This window comes from Polyodon spathula, chromosome 8, assembly GCF_017654505.1.
Source record: "Polyodon spathula isolate WHYD16114869_AA chromosome 8, ASM1765450v1, whole genome shotgun sequence".
Lineage (NCBI taxonomy): Eukaryota > Metazoa > Chordata > Actinopteri > Acipenseriformes > Polyodontidae > Polyodon > Polyodon spathula.
This window is the reverse complement of record NC_054541.1, coordinates 46,418,133-46,437,485: the sequence shown is the minus strand read 5'-3', so window position 1 is coordinate 46,437,485 and position 19,353 is coordinate 46,418,133. Positions and strand designations below refer to the sequence as shown.

The 19,353-nt window shown below is 39.0% G+C and overlaps 1 protein-coding gene across 1 annotated transcript in view; it reads right to left on the bottom strand.

The window, feature by feature from the left end:
- The window catches only part of LOC121320040 (transcription factor E2F7-like), a 9,860-nt gene extending 3,044 nt beyond the window's left edge, over positions 1–6,816 (bottom strand). The window contains exons 1-10 of the mRNA XM_041258176.1: positions 6,055–6,816; positions 5,394–5,492; positions 4,623–4,913; positions 3,874–4,042; positions 3,133–3,414; positions 2,596–2,754; positions 2,109–2,246; positions 1,601–1,795; positions 1,320–1,401; positions 742–1,207 (exon numbers count right to left, since the gene is read on the bottom strand). Of these exons, the coding sequence (XP_041114110.1) occupies positions 742–1,207; positions 1,320–1,401; positions 1,601–1,795; positions 2,109–2,246; positions 2,596–2,754; positions 3,133–3,414; positions 3,874–4,042; positions 4,623–4,913; positions 5,394–5,492 (1,881 nt within the window). The 5' untranslated portion in view covers positions 6,055–6,816. The remainder of the gene's footprint in view (positions 1–741; positions 1,208–1,319; positions 1,402–1,600; positions 1,796–2,108; positions 2,247–2,595; positions 2,755–3,132; positions 3,415–3,873; positions 4,043–4,622; positions 4,914–5,393; positions 5,493–6,054) is intronic.
- Positions 6,817–19,353: the final 12,537 nt, after the last annotated feature.

Here is a 19,353-nt window from a genome sequence, read left to right as displayed (position 1 = left end):
ATCCCCTGCTGGCCATATCCATCTTATCAAGATCATTAAACACTAATATAAAGTACTCCAGGGATACTCTGTACATACAAATATTAAGTGCCAATTAAAAAAGCATTAGATACATGTAATGTATAATTATCAGGCGCCACACATGCCTCACCAAATTGAAAATGGCTTTGTGCTAAATTTCAATTGGAAATACTTATTCTAATCAGGCAGCTTGTAGTTGTTCAGATTTCAATTTAATGGATTTTTTAAAAATATAATTAACATGTTCTCATTTCTGGGGAAAGAAACTGGCACAAAAAACATGTTAAAATATGCACAATAAAAAAGTATTCCTCTAAGAAATTGTTCTGTGTGTGTCAGTGAATTGAAGGATAACACATCAGGTTGTTACCACAGTTCCAGAGAAATTGAGCTGCATTATAACTTGAAATAGTATTGAAAATCATCCATTAAACTTAAAAAGTTCCATCATAATATATTCTTAAGGGAGAGACCAGCATTTGGATGAAAAGTCTTTGTAATGTAAATGTATTAGATCGCAAAAGACATTGAAATAGGTTATTCTGTAGTACCGCTGAATGAGGTGACTATCTGACTATCCCATAAACAGCAAACCTGGGCCACTGTGAAGCTCAAAGAGGATCTCCCTAGGGTGGTCAGGGTATCAAAAGATAGCAGGTCTCTTTGAATCACTACTGAAACCTCCATTGTAAAAAGAAAAAGGCAATTCTGTTCACCCACCCCATGCAAAGACACCGTGTCCCTGAAAGCTGTTCTGTCTCTCTTAGCCGCCTGTTCCTCTTCTTTGGAAAGCCCACTCTTGGCCACACTGCGTTTCCCGAGGGCTGGCGTCTCCCGCGTGACAGCAGTGAGTGAGCTGTGAGCTTCGCTGCCCCTCTGCACTGCGCCCCCCCTGTCTGCGAGGCTGCTCCCGCACATCATGAGGATAGGGGGGGGCAGGCTCTGGAGGTAAACGAGAGGAGGCTGCTTCTGGGAAGAGCTGGAGTGGCTGTGTTCTGTCTGGGATTCAGAGGGAGCGTTTGGATACAATGTGGGCAGCAGGCACTGCAGTTGGGGAAAGGCGCAGGTGGACTGTGGCAGTGGACTAGCTCGGGAATGAGAATCCACAGGAACAGTTAGGACCAGCCCCGGAGAGGCAGAGTTGCTTGTTGGGATGATCGCCGTCTTCCTACCAGACAGTTTACTTCTACAGGCACAAACGAAAATTAGGTAAAATAATACTATAATGATACAAGACCATATTCATAAATTGAGCTTTCATTTGGAGTTTTTTTTTTTTTTTCCTATTTGAGACCCACCTTGTGCGCTCTTCAAACTGCAGTTTACACACAGCTGCTAAACCCGCCATCTTTCTGGAGTACTCAGGCTCCAATGTCAATCCTAGGGAAAATAAGAAAAATAAATACGGAAAATCCACAGAGTAAAATTTGAAATGTGCACTCTCTCTCATGCCTCTTACGAATGCCCAGCAGGCCGATTGCAATGGTGCTGATTCCACAGATTTAAAGTGCTGCACATCACATGATGAACCTGAATTGCAGCTGTTCTAAAGTTCTAAAAAAAGAGTGTCCACCGTTACCTTTCCTGTGTCTTTGTGGGCTGCTTGGTGCGGAGCTGATTCTTCTCTGCTCACCAGCGGAGGCGGGCAGCACGCTGAAGGAAGCATGGCGCGTCAGTCTCTCTTTCTCGCTCACCATCAGTTGAGGTATAGGAGCCAATGGTTCCTTCAGGACGATGGACACGTGCTCTACTGCGGCGGCAGCCTGCGAGGCTTCTACAGTCAAAGAAAGAAAATGGATGAGCTTCAAAGTGACAGACATACTCCACATCCTGCCAAGCCATTTATGCAAAAGAGCGCAATGCCAAAGTGAAAATGTACTGCACACTTAGTCCCGTTGAGCGTGCAGGCGAATGAATTACTGTAGATGGTTTGGTGTGGAGTGTGCCAGCCATGCACTGAACACTTAGTAATGCGTACAGTGGACAGATGTAGCATAAAATATACATAATATATATTAAAGTTGTCATGCATCATGCATCGCAAAATGCATCTTGCCGTTTTAAACCTAGACACTGCCTGAACTTACCACTGGAGTGTTTAAAATCAACAGGCCCGATCCATTTGAAAGCAGGTTTACGGCCTCTTTCTTCTGTGACGTGAATCTTCTTGATGAGCTCCAAGCTCGTCAGGACGTTAGCAATATCATACAATCGACGCACCTTTGCTGAGGAGAGGAAGCAGAAAGAAGGAATGGTTTACTTGAATACAGCCGCACAAAACACTTCGCTCTCAAAAGCTAAAAAAAAAAAAGATACAGAAACTTAGCAACACACAACCCTGTCTCGGTCCAACTGAGCTTGAATGACCCAATGGCAACCACGGCTTTAGGACACCGAACAGCACAATATTAAGTATATTACAGGAATTAAAACAAGCTATGTACAATGAACTATCCTTATTGTGATCCTTACAGAAGTCTCATAACAGCAGTGGCATCGGAGAAAGAGCGGCCCACAATTAAAATCCTTTTCAGTGCATTCAAGCATGAAACTGTATCAAGGAAATTAGCTTACTTTTGAACTTGCTGTGGTCAGCAGCGTCTTGGCTCTCCTCGATCAGGATTTTAGCAGCAATGTCCAGAGAAACAATCTTGGTTTTGGACACAAGGAACAACATGACGAACTTCTGGCTCATGATGCGTAAGGACTTGTCTTTCCTCTTGCTGGCTGATCCTAAAAACAGTTAAAAAGAATGGACAGTAGAAAAGGATAATCAGACACGTAGGAGTCTTCAAAAACTGGTAGGGAAACTAAAAGAATAGGCTGGCTTAGCTTAAGAAAACTAGCTTAGCAATACTGTTCAGTTAGCAAATCCAAAAGGGGTTGATCTTAAAGTTTGAATTTGAAGACACTGGTATCAAGGGTTTGTTTGGGATGGGTGTCCAGCCTTCAAAACCAATTTTTCATCTGCTTTAAAAAGGTTAAACATCACACACATTTTAGCTTAGTGCTAACTATAAGTGCAAAGGAAAGTGACACCATTCCTCCAGGAAAGGGTATCTATCGCTTGGGTTTAGCTGAATTAAGTGTACCAAACAATCCCTTTCATACCTGAGGTCAGGTCTGACTCAATGCCCATCTGGTCAATCTGTCCTTCCTGCGGTTCTGGGAGGCCCTCTTTCCTCCTGAGTTCGGCTGGCTTGCAGTCCTTCTCCTGGAGCTGTGCCATCTGCTCCTCGTAGCGCTGCCACTTGCCCATGCTCTGCAGCCCCTCCAGTGTCTGGCACAGCTTGTGCCGCCCATGCCAGCAGTACTGGTTCTTAGCTACCCGGGTCACCAGCAGCAGGGACTCCAGGACGTTCACAATGTCGTAGATCCGTCTGCGCTCCACACCTGGGTATGGACAAAGAGAACAAATTCCTTAGCAACCGGCCAGACCAAATAAAAAAAAGCATTGCAGGGTAATTGCAACTGAATGAACTGCCACATTCAATATTTTCAACCTCCACCCGTTTTATAACTTAGTGACTCTGTTTTAAACAAAGGTTGGAAAGAAGGCTGTTCATAACAAAAGTGTAGTGTGTCATGGATTAATAATATTTAGTTCATACGTCTGAAAGGTGTATTTTGTCCTGCATAACTTATTTGGAAACAAAACTGCTACCGGCAGTATACTTCAGTCTTGTGTGCCTTGGAACCATTTATTTAAAGTGAAACAATGTTTCCATAGTAACAGACTTCACCTTTCTGGTTGGTCAAAACAACCAACTCTGTGTTCATGAGAAGATTGAATTTTAGTGTATTTTAGTGAATGTCTACCAAAAGATACAGTGACATTAGGTTACTCCTTACCCAAATTAGTTGCCACCTCATCTAAAGAAATGTGAGTCTTCTCCATAGACAGCGGGTAGTCAGGATAGAGAGCAAGAAACTTTTGGCAGAGAAGTCCCAGGCTTTTCAATTTCCTGTTAGGCCGTTGTTTTTCAAACTCATCTGTGGTACAGTCCTCCATCGCATCACACTGATGAGTAAATACATCACTACAGTAAATAAATAGCAATGGGAGATAAAGTGGGACCTGATATTTCAGTACTTTACTGAATGAAATGTTTAGGACCTTACAGCTCCCATATAGTAAACTGCACAATACAAAATGTATTCTATAGGCACCTGGGGTTGCAAGAGACCATGGGTAAGTACCTAGTTTACAAAGAATAAACCAAGGATAACTTTGATGGAGCTTTTATTTGTCTTGAGATTTTCAGAAAGGATTAAACTTGCTTTAAAATTTGCTTTATTTTATTTTGACATGTGTAACTGATGTAATCCATTGCTCCCACGCTGAAGCACTTTTAACTGTGAGAGGTTTGGGTTTTTAAGCAAATAAGATTACCAGAATACTATTCAAACATTTTACGCAGATTCCCTTAACTGGGCTGCCTAGGACAAAGTGTTTTACAGCAAATGCCAGGGGCTACTGTAACCTTCAAGTGACCTAAAAAAGCAAATGACTTTAATGTTACTGTTTTATTCATGCCTGTTAATGTGCCGAGTCAAGATGACCACTTCATTATTTTCAACCCAATGGGTGCATCACTTACCTGGGTAGTGTCGCTCGAAGTCTCTTCGGTCTCCTCATTTTCTATGGGACGAAAGAGGCCCTTTTTCATGTCCCTGTCCCGAATATCAGGGCTTGCAGCACTGATCAGCATCTTCAGGTTAGCAGTAGGGGTCCATGGATCTGCCTGGGGTCTGTCCACATGCTTGACAGGGGTGTTGTGAATTTTTTCTAGGGTGCTGCAGCCTTTCTGTTTGGATGCTGCTGTTGGTGTCAAGTCATTTTTCAGCGGGGTCTTTGGGATCACCTTTGTAGGGTCAACAAATATGTTCTCCTGTCAACAAACAGCAGCTTAGTTTTAAAGGCAGTAAATTAATACAATTATGCAATATAATACAAAGAGTAACTAGTAAACCGATTGCCAAGAAATGTTGGATTGTGGTTTATTTTTTACACAGTATCTATGTTTTGGAAAATGACCACACTACAGTAAATTGTGTGTAAACTGTATGCATGTTCAAAATGTTTAGGGCAGTTATTAAAAGGTAATTGTACCGTTACATGAAAAACCTATCGGGATAATTTCTCTGGGCTCTAAATTAGATTTTGTCACGTACTGTAAAACACAGATATAACTTTTACCCTAAACTATTTTATAACACTTACCTTTAATATGCCGCTTGTATCTGGTCTAAACTGCAACGCCCACGGTAACACTGCATGCCTGTCCCTGCCCAGTGGCACAGTATATCATTGCTGGCAACTGGAACGGCAGATGGCGGTTTGTAAATACTAATAAACTAAACAAACTTGCCTTTTGGTCGTTATTACTGTCACCTTCTTCCACCAGGTCTATTCTCGTCTTCCTTGGGCTACTGAGATCTTTCAGTGCTAAACATCCAGTCCCTTCCATCTATAAATTAGAGAAAAAACACATAAATAGATAAATAAATAAAATAAGTCACGTGTAAATAAATAAAATGTTACAGTAGACAGTCCAATATACTGCCATTACTACATAATTAATATAAAATACAAGCAAAAAAAAACTATTTCTGTATTTATTTTGAGACCTCTAGCATCAGATTTTGGCGCAACTTTACTGACGAATTCCGCTTGAGACTTAGAAATGCCCAACAACTTCCTTTAAAAGCTAAAAAAACCAAAAAACTAAAAAAAAAAAACACCCCACACAGACAGACTTTGTTGAGTTTTGTTTTCATAAAGTAGTTATAATGCAAAACATACACTTTTTAAATGTGGTATACAAAACAGAAAAACGATTTTAATTTCCCTGAAGTTTTGATCAGAGCGTTTGTAACTTGCGTGTTGATATTGCTGGCAAGGCAATGTCAAGACTAGTGGTAGATTTATTTATTTTTTGCTAAGTGTGGAAAGGTTAAAAAAAAAAAAAAAAAAAAAAACTTTTATAAAGCAAATACCCCAAAACTTTAGTAAAACATAAAGTTACTCACCTTCTCTGCGTTTCACTCCAGTAAATTATTCCAAAGATTTTTTCGAGCAGGAATTTAATATTTCACCTTTTCAGCAAAAAATCATTAGTTTAAAATATATATGATGTCCCTTTATAAATAAAATAACCCCTTTCTTCAATTATAATCCAAGAACACACGCAACATAGACCGAGCCAGCTCCTGTCTTCATAGTAGTGAAAATGACAGCCCTGATCAGAACTTGTAACACCCGCTAAAGCTTATTTTCTGGCGCTCTGCAAAATTTTTAACGCACTAGCCAATCGGCGCAAAGCAACGTGAATATATTACAAAGTTTCGGCCAATCTGCAGGAGAGGTGGCCACGCCTCTAAATAATGTTGGCGGGTGAGTCGGCGGGTACTTGTGCATCAGGGCTGACTGCTGTAGCTGGGTGATGCTGATTTCACCTAGGAAACCTAATTAATGGAGGCTAATCAATGCGGCTTCTCTGTTCAGTGTAAAGACCGCGGATCTGCTGTGGCGTAATCTGATTAACCGGTGTGTGAGGGAGACAGATGGAGTACAGTATGGCCGAATTCTGGCGCTGACCGTGCGCGGTAGAAACAGCATTTCGGAGGTGCAAAAAGTATAGATTGTCTGCTAGAGGCTGACTGCCTCCTGAGCCGTGCACTGGCGGCTTTTTTCATTCATTTCCTATTATCATCGCAAACAACCATTTACAATTTTTAAGTAATTCCCCACGCAACTCTCTTATGAAAATATAATATGCTACACATAATCGTACTGTATACGATATTATATACGTCATTAATATAAATATATGCATTATTGTTGCTTAGCATAGTATAGAGTTTTTGGCTGTACTGTACTGTCTGGGTTATACATATGGTTAAAACTGTGTTTAAAATAATAGTCCCTTTAAATAAAAAAAAAATAGTTTTATTCTTGAGATTATGTATATGTTGCAAGCCCATTTCAAAGTTGTTTTATTCGTGGTGCTTGCGCTAATATTGGAGTGGGGAATTGTCAGTTGAAACATACAACTGGTCAAAGGAGGAGGTACTGTGCTCACTGCTCTGTGACTGATGGTGGGGCAGTGGCTGTTCTGCATACTTATAGGTTATAGTAAATACATATAACGTGTAATAAATGTACTACTTTACCTCACGTAGGTGATTTAACAAGACAAAACGTTATTAAATACAAAGCTAGTTTACTGACAGACAAGTAGTAGTTTTTCTCCTTATACTAAATGCATGTTCAATCATGTACAGCCAGACACATCTCCTTATACATAATATACACTGCAGGATTGTGAGACACTCAAACTGGCAGGCAATGGGAGAGCACAGACAGTAACGGTATAGGAAGCTTTTTGGTTCCAGGCTGCTTGTTTAGTTTCAGCCCAGGTTGGCTGCCCCTCCAGGGCAGGGTTGATCAAAACAGAGAGGCGGGGTCTTCTTCAGTCTGCAGTCCCGTGAACACAGCAGCTGCTATCACAAACACATTCAGCTGGTCCGTTACTTAACGGGAAAAGACTTGTAAGCCCCAGCAGCGCAATATGCATTATTGTTGTTTTTAGAGTAGAATTTTGAAAGCTCTTTTGCATAGAATTGAACCTCTGCTAAGTAAAGCACACATCGGCTGCAGCCAAGATCACAGGCAATTAGCCGCAACAATAGTGGAAAACTCCCAAGCATTCGACTGTGTCATTTCCCATGGGTAAAAACTTACAAAGCAGTCAAATAATGTAGTGTATTTCTACACACGTGTGCGTTTGTTAAAGTATTGCAGTTTAGACAAGTTTCAGACCAGGAAACAAGAAGAACAGCTACTGCAGTGAAATGGCTGTACAATGGTGCAAAATACATGAGACTGGTGTGGCTAGACTGCAGTTTACCATGCAACCTCCTGATATGTTGTTTATATTGTATTGCATGTTTAAACTGCACTGTAATTGTTACACTAGTTTAACTGTTGTATGCAGTGTGTTCTAATCTGCTTTGTATGGAAGCAGGCACTGGGGTCTGTATATGTCCCTGCACAAACACTGAGCGCTGATTAAATTAATTACATTTTTTAAATCCTCTCTTAAGACTCTCATTGGAATCTACTTTTTGTTCACTCAAGATAGCATTGGGATTTCTATTGTGTTGCATCTCTTCATGTCTGTGTTTCCATGGCTACCAGGAGAACCCCCACCTGGCCTGAATCAGAAAGCATGTCTATATATACTATGCAGGCGTGAAACATTCGACTTTTAATATCTAGCAGCATTAGAAAATAAAACAAACAAACAAGCAAACAAACAAAAAATGATGTCACCATAGATCAAAGCAAACCAGGTCCCTGCATGGCAACAGCAAGGTACACATGTAATACTGGAAGAGGTCAAGGGGTCTCCTGTAACCATGGAAACACAGACACGCCAACATTTACACACCACCTTTTGCAAACCAAAAAATTTGACTGACTGCCCTTAGAGTCTGCAAGAAACAGGAAAGAAAATACACAAAACACGACACAACACCCACCAGAATTATTGAAAATGACACAAAAAGTCAGAAGACTTAAAATATATATTGCACCCTGTCTGTATTTTAAAGCTGCAATTTCTCATAATAATGTTTCATTTGATCACTAAAATATAAATGCAGCAGAACATTGAAACAAGCTCAGAGGACTTTTTTTAAATTTTGTTTTTTAAGGTGATTTTTGTTTTTATTTGTATTACTGAATTGGGCAGAGCTAGCATGTACTGTGTATGTCAAAGCATCACTGGCAACTGCAAAAATAAAATCAAGCTATGGATGAAAGTAAACTACATACAAGCATATAGAATTACAAAAACAAACCATAAACTGTTTCTGTAATTCCCTAAACCAAATATTAGTTTACTCACTTTAAATGTCTCATTTTCTTGACTCACTAAAGAATATAATTCACGTGTTTAAGAACTCAAGATAAATCTTTAAATATTTAGTGACACTTTAAATTTTAGTAACACTTGTGTTTTTTGTGCAGCTAAAGTAAAGTCTAAAACAACTGAAATAAACACAAACATATTTTAATAATCTGTCACAGTCAAACTGAACAGAGTCAGGAAGGTCTTACTTATTAAGCAAAGGGCACAGCTCATTGAAGATTGTACACAGACACCATGATTATGAGGCACTACAGCTTTTGAATTTAAAACTGTTAATTGCATTTCATATAGTATGGCTGGTTTAAATTTCTTAATAGAAATCATTGCACTGCAGTGTTTCATTAAAACATGAATCAAATATAATCCTGCACTAGACGACTTCTATGAATGCATGTTTAGAGTTGAATGATTAATATAATCAGTGTTTATCTTTTTGATAAAAAGGAAAAAAGGAGTGTCTTTTGTATTATCTGAAATCATGTAGTCTCTAAGTGCCATGCCGTTAAGGTAAAGCTATAAATTAACGTATTAGTCACAGATACATATTTCAATTGATGCCTTCTTCAGTGAATGCTGTTTGCTTGCCTTGATCTAAGTTTGTTAAAGTTTTACCAATTACTTTTTAGGAGTCAATATTTACATGACTTGTCAAAGACTGACATTGAGTTTGTGAGCCACATCAATGCTAATTGAAGCAACTTCATAAAAACAACCTTCTCACATCAAAATAATTCTATTTAAATTGACTTAGTCCATGCAACTGATGTTCTGTATGCTGTAAATATAGCCTTTAGAGATGTTTAGGTGTTTAATCAATACACTGGGGCAAAGTTCAATGATGTTCTGTCAATGCGAAAGCGATATGTATAAGAAGGCCTTAAGTACCCATTTAACACTCCCTGTAAATCTGAAGTTGAAGTCGTTGTTTCTGTTGTGATTCATGTATTTCTGGCTCTGGGAAGGGAATCAGAGTGAAAGCACTGAGTGAGTGGTCCATTCTTGGTTTTACTTATAATCAATAAAATCTGGTATTGGGGAAACTTATGCAATATAACTCTTATTTCCATCCCTGTATTAGAGTAACAAATCAAATATTCAGACCCTTATAGGACTATGTTTTGTTGTGCATTTAGTTCTCATGAAAGGTGAAGGACAATGACATAAGATGATTGACAGAAATGTGTATGTAATAGAATTTGTAACCAAATATTTACTTTATGTCCTGTGATATAGCCCCTGGCCAACACTAGTTTGCACCCTTCAAGTAGTGACCCAGACACAAAAAAACCCTGTGTTTTCAGTGCGGTAGCGCATGTTTACTTACAATACATACAAAATAAACTCCCATTGGAGTACTAACTAACTTTCTTTTCAAATCCCTCACCATCAGCTGGACGGCTAAGCCATTTACCGATCACCAAAACTACTTGTTACACAAACAGGCTTTTCTCATGCAGGCTTTTCTCTTGACAGGCTTTTCTCTTGACAGGCTTCTCTCTTGACAGGCTTCTCTCAGACTGGTTTTTTGTCAGACAGGCTCTCTCTCCAACACTTCCGCCTTACCGTGAACAAAGGCCAGCTTTTATGCCATGTGGCTGAGGCTTAATTGATTGCTAATTACCCAATTTATACCTCAACTATATTCCAGACAAGGACTCCTTTAAGGGAGGATTCCTTTTTCCCTGTCAACCACAACTCACACCCGTGCATACACACACACACACACACACACACACAGACACACACAGACACACACACACACACACACACACACACGCACGCACGCACGCACGCACGCACGCACGCACGCACACACACACACACACACACACGCGCACACACACACACTTTTCATTCCCCCCACCTTGCCACAGTCCACCAAATATGATTCATAAGAAGTATGCTAATATGTACAATTGACATTTGTTCTGGTATGATACTCTACAGTGACTCTGTTGATGAAAGACAGGCACAATTAGAGAAAATAACTGTCAGCTATCCATATGAACATAAAGGAAATGAGTAACAAATCGCATGAGCAATCTTTCGAGACTAACAAGACCACAGGATCTACACAGCTGCTCTTCTCGTGTCATCTATTGCCTGTGTATTTAACACTCAGCTAATCTTTACACATTGAGTGCCTGCATGTTGGACTATACCTACCTGGTTCATTATTATGGTTGCGTGATTGCCAACTAAAACAAAGGTTAGCTTGGTAAAGAATGGCAGATGCCATTTCGTCTGAAAGTCTCTGAGCTCAGAGAGTTGAGGAACATGAAGAGCTGTAGATTTCCATGGAGGAGAGGGCTGCTCTGCAGTGCTGGGCCTTCAGAAGCATTTAAAAAACAGGAACACGTATCAGTAACAAACAAGTAAAACAGTACTGAAGTTACAATGGTTTTTGTATTTGACATTCCAGCACTATCACAATGCTATAAACCAGTACATGGTGGTTAGCTAAGGGAATACAGTGTCAGTGTTCAGTTCTTTAGGGTAATAAATTGATATTATAGAGGCATTATTTTTAACTCTGGAATGCCTTAGTTTTCTGTAAAAGTCTGTTGGGCAGGACAATCTATTCGATGTACTTAATTGTAATCATTCAAGGAAATATGGAGCATATAGACAGTGTAGCTACCTGTAGTTGCACTTGGATTTATTTTGGTAACTCCGAGCTGCCATAGTTTTACAATTAAACTTAGCTAAAGAATGCTGATGATAGGCAAATAATACCACCTGGCATTTAAAAGGTTAACGTTGATAGTAAATTCTGATGTGAACACTTCCTCTGCTCTCTTTAATTACTTTTGGTGTACTGACTCAGTTTGACAGTATATGTCATCTGATGTCTACACTTATTTTACATGTACTGGTTGTTTAGTTTTTCTGCTCATACACTTCTACAGCACCTAAATTCACTGTGCTGCATTTGGATAGCCATCCTCAAATTGCAACGCAATTCAGACAGCTTGAAAGGTGACATGATACCAGTAAATATGAAAAGTGAAACCAATGTGGTGTCTGTAAAGGTTTATTGTAATACTTATTCCATCACTTATTTATTACAGATTAATGACCCCTTTTGAAATCGTCCTCTCAAAACAACATCAGATTGATATTCTAACAAATAGCACTGCAATAGATTTAAGTTCTCAGCGTGAGGAGAATAAGGGAATTAGACCAGTACATTTTGAACCAGTATTATATTTATTACATACAACAACAACACATTTATTACAAACAAGAAAATACCAAGCAATGACATGTGCGGTCTGTCTCTCCTTTTGACGCCCATGGTGTAAGGTTGTTTCAGTTTCTTAACACTTCTACGTCAGGAAAGTGTTCATTTATAGCTTCTCCAGAACAAATGCGATCTCTTTTAATAATCTTAACCGTGGCAGATCTTAATACCACCGCTCTCAAATTTCAAACATCATTTTTGATGAACCTCATGATATTAATCCTTTGATAAGGAATGTCTTTTGTTTCATAATGGGATGTGTAGGTCACGCCCCAGGGGAGTGACGAGCGTGTAGTTTCAAGCGAGGGACTGCTGTGGTAACAGAGATATATGCCCCCCCCCCCCCCAAACTTAATATAAGAAACTCCAACTTTTACTTCTTCACTGCTGTGATTGACTGAACCTCGCAGAATCACATGAGGAAGCGATATCAGCCAGTGTCACAGTAAGTGTCTGCCCAGCTGAATGAGCGTGTACCGGGAGAAGAGGATCAAAGCCAAGGAGTCCACAGACAGACTGCGGGAAAGGAGAGGATCAATAAAGCTGGCGCTCCACACCATTGGCTGCACAGCCAGAGGAGTTCAATACCACACTGCACCTTCTGCGAGAACTTCAATTCAACTGTCCCTTGACTTTTATAAAACATGTATTGAGATTGGTAACTGGAATAGAACCAAATCTGATGTGATTTACAAACTCTGGCCGAGATCACACATGCAGCAGTGTATTCATTCAGTTGTATTATATCTCTTACGTGTACTGTATAGTACAAGTGTAAAGATGACGTGGCAAAGATTTTATTGTGTTGTTTAAATCGGTGATGCTCTTTGCATGTACTGATCAATCTGTTCATGATCCACAGCAGAAACCTTCCTATTTAAAAGTGAGCGTATCACAGGAATTGAGTGCACAGATTGGACATTCACTTTGGTATGGAACGCACTCCACCTGGTGGTCAAATGTTGTAACTGTGTGATGTAATGTTTTTTTTTTATTTTAGAAACCTGGATTGGAAATGTTGCACTAATGCTGCAGTTCAGGTCTGAGATCAACAGGGATAGAAAACTATAGCAGTTTAATCCATTACAGGTTTTATTATGAGCTTGATTCACCACGCTACAGGTAACAAGCTCAAATGTGACGACATTCAGTTCATAATAAATTGGTCTGGCCCAAACTGCTGTACTAGGAGAGATTAGTTCCACCCGGGGATCATCCTTCAGTTCTTAGTGTACACAGTTGTGTAGTTTTCTTTTTTTTTTGTCAATGAACATTACAACTGGACACAGAACAGTTAAATGTACTTCAGCACCATGACTCCATCGAGTGGGCGCAAGGAGGGCACAAGGCCCTTGTTACGTGTCAAATTAACACACTTTAGAACTATTATTTAACAATCAGCCTGATTCAGAGACTGTATTTAAACAAGACAAGTGCTTAAACAGTTACAAAAAATAGCAAATATATAATATCGCTGTATGCAAATCTACTTTTAAAATATGAAGAGCTGATCACAGCAGAAGCAAAAGGGCAACAGAGCATACTGAAAGCTTGGTAAAGCATAGATGAGCATTTTAAAACCCAGACAGGCTTGATAAAGCATATCAAAAAAGGTAAATGATGGTAAATGCAAAGTATAAGAAGGGGAAACTGCAAAATTACAGTGCATTCAAGGGTTAAAGTACTGTGTGGCAGACAAAGAGATGACTGTGCTTTCTTTAAAATGCTCATTGGAATTACATGGAAGGCAATGTTAGCCATACTTTCCTCCCAGTTTCATCTGCATCTTTGAGCTGTTCCTAAAAATAAATAGGATTCATTCATGATTAAATACAGTCATAAAAAAGCAATGTAAGTGGCTTTGTCAATAAAAAAAGACTTACAAAACAATCATAAGTCCTTTTATTGCAAAGTAAGTGCAATTGATGATTTAAATCTTGATCCAAAATGAACCCCTCATCTGTGCTCTCCTCCTGAAATGTAGTTCATAAGCAGTGCATTGCTCTAAGGAGAGCCTGCGTTAAATAGACAGTGCCGGCTTGATTGCTGTGGTAATATTGCAGGCATATATAGAATGATCTTGACTTTATTATTATCATCATGAGAGGCACACAGGATTGCTTCCTGAACATGCAGATCAACAGCCCCAGATTATGTGGGTGGATCGATGGGAAAGGCAGTTTATGGCAGGGTCTTAGCCTCTTCCCACTCAAGGTTTTCTTTTCCTGTGAGTGAATGACATGTTGAGGATGTAGGCTGTTGCAACAAAGAAAGACCCTGTGCATGAGCAAACATCTGGCAAGAGGCCAAAAGTACAGCTGTGGCCAAACATTTTGCATTAAAAAAAAACGTCATTTAGATCTTTTATTTAACATCATGCAGTTAAAGAACCTACAAAATGATATCTCAAAAGTCTACAGAAGCCATAATAGTAGTACAGTATGTCATGTTAGATTTCGATGACATTTTTCCATTTTTGTCTGTTTTTTGTTTAGTGTATGTAAAACTAGACAGCGGTATGTAATTCAATATGTTAACATAACATTCTCCAGCAGGTTTCATTCGACTTTATAAAGCAAAATGTGTTCATTCTACAGGGTGATGCTAAATTTTTGGCCGTAGCTGTATGTGTTCTTGAGTTTCTTCCAGTGTTACCTCAGTGTAGAATTCTAGCACGTATTTTGTCTAGAAAGCCAAATCCTTTCCACGGGAAGTCTTTGTTTTAATGCCAGGAAGTGCCGATCTTCTGGACTGCACATACCCTGTATCTGTCTGCCAGTATTGCACAGACACACTGGACACTTACAGTGTTTTTTCATTGGATTTCAAAAGCCTTTGACAAAAGTATTACTTATTGCTTTTTTTCATTTTTTTTCCTGCCCTTATTCTACATTGAGCAGACAATTTTGTGGGTACCTAAAAAACAAAATGTAGAAGTTGCATGCAAAAAGCTTTGTGGACTTCCTCTGCTGTGGTTTTTGGTGACAGATAGGAAGGAACACAGTTGTTGGCAGGTGCTTGGCTGTTTGGAGTGCAGTACAAAAGGTTGGCTAAAAATACCCTGCAAACCGCTTTCTTTCTGACAGGCATCATATAGATATGAAAATATCTCCTGGCATTGAATAATTCATTTTATTATTATTATTATTATTATTATTATTATTATTATTATTATTATTATTATTATTATTATAAGGGACCTCATAGAACTTAAGGTAGCATTTTACATTAACTCTCTCTAATTACTATGTATTTACATAGTAGTTACATAGAAAATACATGTGTGCTTACACATAATTACAATATTGTTATACATAGTTACAATGTGCTTAACATGTAAATGTTATGATATATGTAAGTACACAACTTAATCAGAAAAGGGTAAGGGTTACATTTAGAGTTAGGGGTAGGTTGTTAGGTTTAGGTTTAGAGTTAGGGTTAGAGTTAAGGGATACATTAAGTACATTGTGACTATGCATAATAACATTGTAATTATATGCAAGTATTTACTAAGTAACTACGATATAAATACACAGCAATGAGAGTAATGTGTTACCAAACTTAATTCTAAAAACATATTAGGAATTAATGTAGTTTTTGTTACTTTGTTATAGTTCAGTCCAGCAGAAACATTTGAAAGACCCTGAAGCGTGTTGACATAGCTATCTCATACACAACAGCAAACCACTGGCCTGCCTTTGACATGACCATATATGTTTCAAATGGGTCGTTGAAGTCTAAACCCTTGTTAAAAATTCTTAAAAATAAGGCTGGTAATTGTTCCTGGCCAACGTTTATCACCCTTGGAGCTTGGCAGCATATCTACCCCCCACTGTTTCCAGCGACTTGAAATAGATGGTTCAGCTCAGGCCTGTCACAGAATGACAGATACACCATCTGGCCACCTGGCAGACGGTCACGCCTTCCTGAACTCCTGAGCTGTCTGTTCTGTTCCATAACCATATCCAAAATGCTAGTTTCAAAGTCAACGTGAAATTTGTAAGGAGTGTTAATCCATTCACTCTGGTGAGGTCTGTTTTAGAGTTGTAGTTAATCCATTCACTCTGGTGAGGTCTGTTTTAGAGCTGCAGTTAATCCATTCACTCTGGTGAGGTCTGTTTTAGAGTTGTAGTTAATCCATTCACTCTGATGAGGTCTGTTTTAGAGCTGCAGTTAATCCATGCACTCTGATAAGGTCCGTTTATAGAATTTAGTTGCTTGGTTTTAGCTTTGTAAAATTGTGGAATTCACTGAATAATAAACATGCAACAATAAACATGCAACAATCACTCTGTTGCACAAATGTGAAGTAATAACAAGTGAAAATAAACATATTAACTCCCTTTTCTGGGAAATTGTATTGAAAATATTTTTAAAAGCATGCAGTTAAAATATTTTCTAATGCGTTCAGTTAAAATAGTGTTAAATGAAAGTGTGTTGCTGTAACGAGCCTCGTCGAGGGTGAGTGCACGCACAGCTAATTATCTTCAAGCATAGTTCGTTTTCATACAGCCTTCTTTCCCTAAGATACATGCTGAACATCTTTTTTATGACACAGCCGCAGCATTTCTTGCTCTTATTTGCTGATTTACATTCTGCTAATGGGACCCCCAGTTGTGGAAATATATCAGACACCGAGGGCCAGCTGTGTGAATCTGTACTCTGAGGCACACAGTGTTTAGCACCTGCCTGCTGATCAAGACCAATAGCCCTATTCTCTGTGACACTCTCAATGGTTACCTGTAAAACATTCTGCCCTACCTTTCCTACCCGTGGGAGTAATTGTTTCCCCCTAATTGCCACGCTGTCTTCTATAGGGACTGTAACCATCTCATAAAGCAATCCCAGTTGTGAGATATATCTTTGCATTATATTAGCCGTATGAGACAGATTCAGCAGCCTTCAGAAATTCCTTTATCCAATCCTTCTTGTAAGAAATGGCCATGTTTGTTTGTGTGAGACATAAAAACGATGCTTCCTTCAAGACTGCGTTTGTGAGTCTGTGAATGAAAATGCACAAGAGGTACAATGCACCAAAGGCACGATGGAATAAAATGTCATTGTAAAATTCAATGGTTGTATGCTTTAAACATAGAGAAGCATACAGTGTCTAAACCCAGGCAGGATTTGAGTCAGAGCTACATGTATTATATCCCCAATAAACAGAAGTGAGATTGATACTCATTTCAGTTGCATTGCGAGACAAACAGCTGGGTGCATAAGCAGCAATCAGACTTGACACCATAGCTGTAACACACACAGCATTACCATAAAAAGATATTTATTACTGGTTTAACTGGCACATTTATATTTATTTTCTCTGTTTCTATAAGATTACAAATACAAATGTCGAAAAAACATAAAAGCTATCCGCAGCCAACATTCAATACATGGTTGAAAACATACAACATGCTGACTTAAAAGAAACTGGGTAGAGAAGTCCAGTTGGGAAAGTCCAGGCTTTAGGAATGTTGACACCTGCAGATTGGTTTTCATGCCACTCTGTTTGGAATGTCATTATTTAGAAGGCATTCCTTCCGAAACATGGGTGTGGAATGCCCAGAACTGCAAAGCATTCTGAATCCAAATGCATCCTTGTGTTGAAAACTTGATTGGGAGGTCAGTCATGGAAGAAATTGGAAAGAGAATTGAGAGTATTTGTTCACTGTTCAATGTGTTCAGCACAACAGTCCAATCTGTTGATGCTCTTCTGAATTCCATGCCAAACAGCACACAAGTTAAGGTGCACCAGCAAGAAGAAACTAACCAGAGCTTGAGGTAGCATGTTCTATTCAGTGTTCCTAACTGCACTGTAACTACACTGTAATAACACAGTAATTACATATGTATAATAGCTAGCACCTTTTGTTCTTGCTCTTTATAGCTATGTGGTTGTGTATTAGCAATGTAATTACTATATAAAACAATAATTCCATGAAGATGTAACGTTTGTTACATTGGATAGTAAATAACTGGCAACCCGATGCTTGTTGATCAAACCTTGCCTTGACCTTTTTTCATGAAAAACACTATTCTGTAGCTAAGTTTCACTCCAATTGCTGCAATCAGACCAAGTGATACACCATACAGAAAATGATACCAGGAAGAAACAGGAAGAAAAATCTGTATATCCCAAATAAGTCTTTAACACAAGAGATATCAGTTGTAATGTTTACTAATGCTATGAAGACATTTCTCCTTGCATTACTTACCAAACAGTATGGCAGCTCCGTTCACTATTCTCCCTTAGGAAAGTGGTAAAGGAGCAGTGCTAGTCTCCCTTGTTGGGGTCTCCTGGGCAAACAACACGCATGCACAGGGGCCTGGTGGAACTCTTCAGCAACACCAATACATATTTCAGGAGGGTTTTGTGTTTGGTGACATGTCTTCGTGTATCTCCCCCCAGCCTATTACCTGCCACAGTGACAGAAAACTGAGGATAGAGATGTACAGAAACAGGAGTAAAACAAACCAGAAATATGTGCAGACATCTGCATTACACTGTGAAGAGTCATTGTTCTGAAATAACTGGCTGCTGGTATTGTGTGACCTGGAATTAAAAAGTTCAAAAATGAGAGATGCAGTGTTTGAATTCTATGGGATAGACTGCTCTCTTGGAAACATCTTATTTGCTCTCTGTGTCCCTGTTATTACTATTACTTCACCCAGTAGAAAACAGCAAATAGCATCTTTATTAGTTAACACTAGACGTGATCCCCTACACAACCTATAGGCAGAGATCCATGGAGTGGCAAATCCCTGCAGCTAGAGTCCCAACATGTTCTGTGTGGAAAAGGGAAAGAAATGTAGCAGAGTTTAATTTAAAAGATCTAAAAGGCAATGGGTTTTATTTAAACATTATACATACAGGTGTTCTTTGTCTTTTGTGTCTGTCAATACTACAGTACTGTTCAAAAACACTGGAGTGCTTCAATTTAAACCATAAAACAGTTGCACCGCAATTACAGCAATGTTTGTTGACTAAAACTAGATAGTGCTCTGATACGGTGTGGAGTTGATCAAATTTTGTTCTCGTTTGGAATAAATCATCATATCGCACATGCAGCAGAGGCATGACTAGAACTGGAGTGTAACTGTCACTTTAAAAAAAAAATATCTGGAGTTTTTAACATGTCAAATTATTTCCAG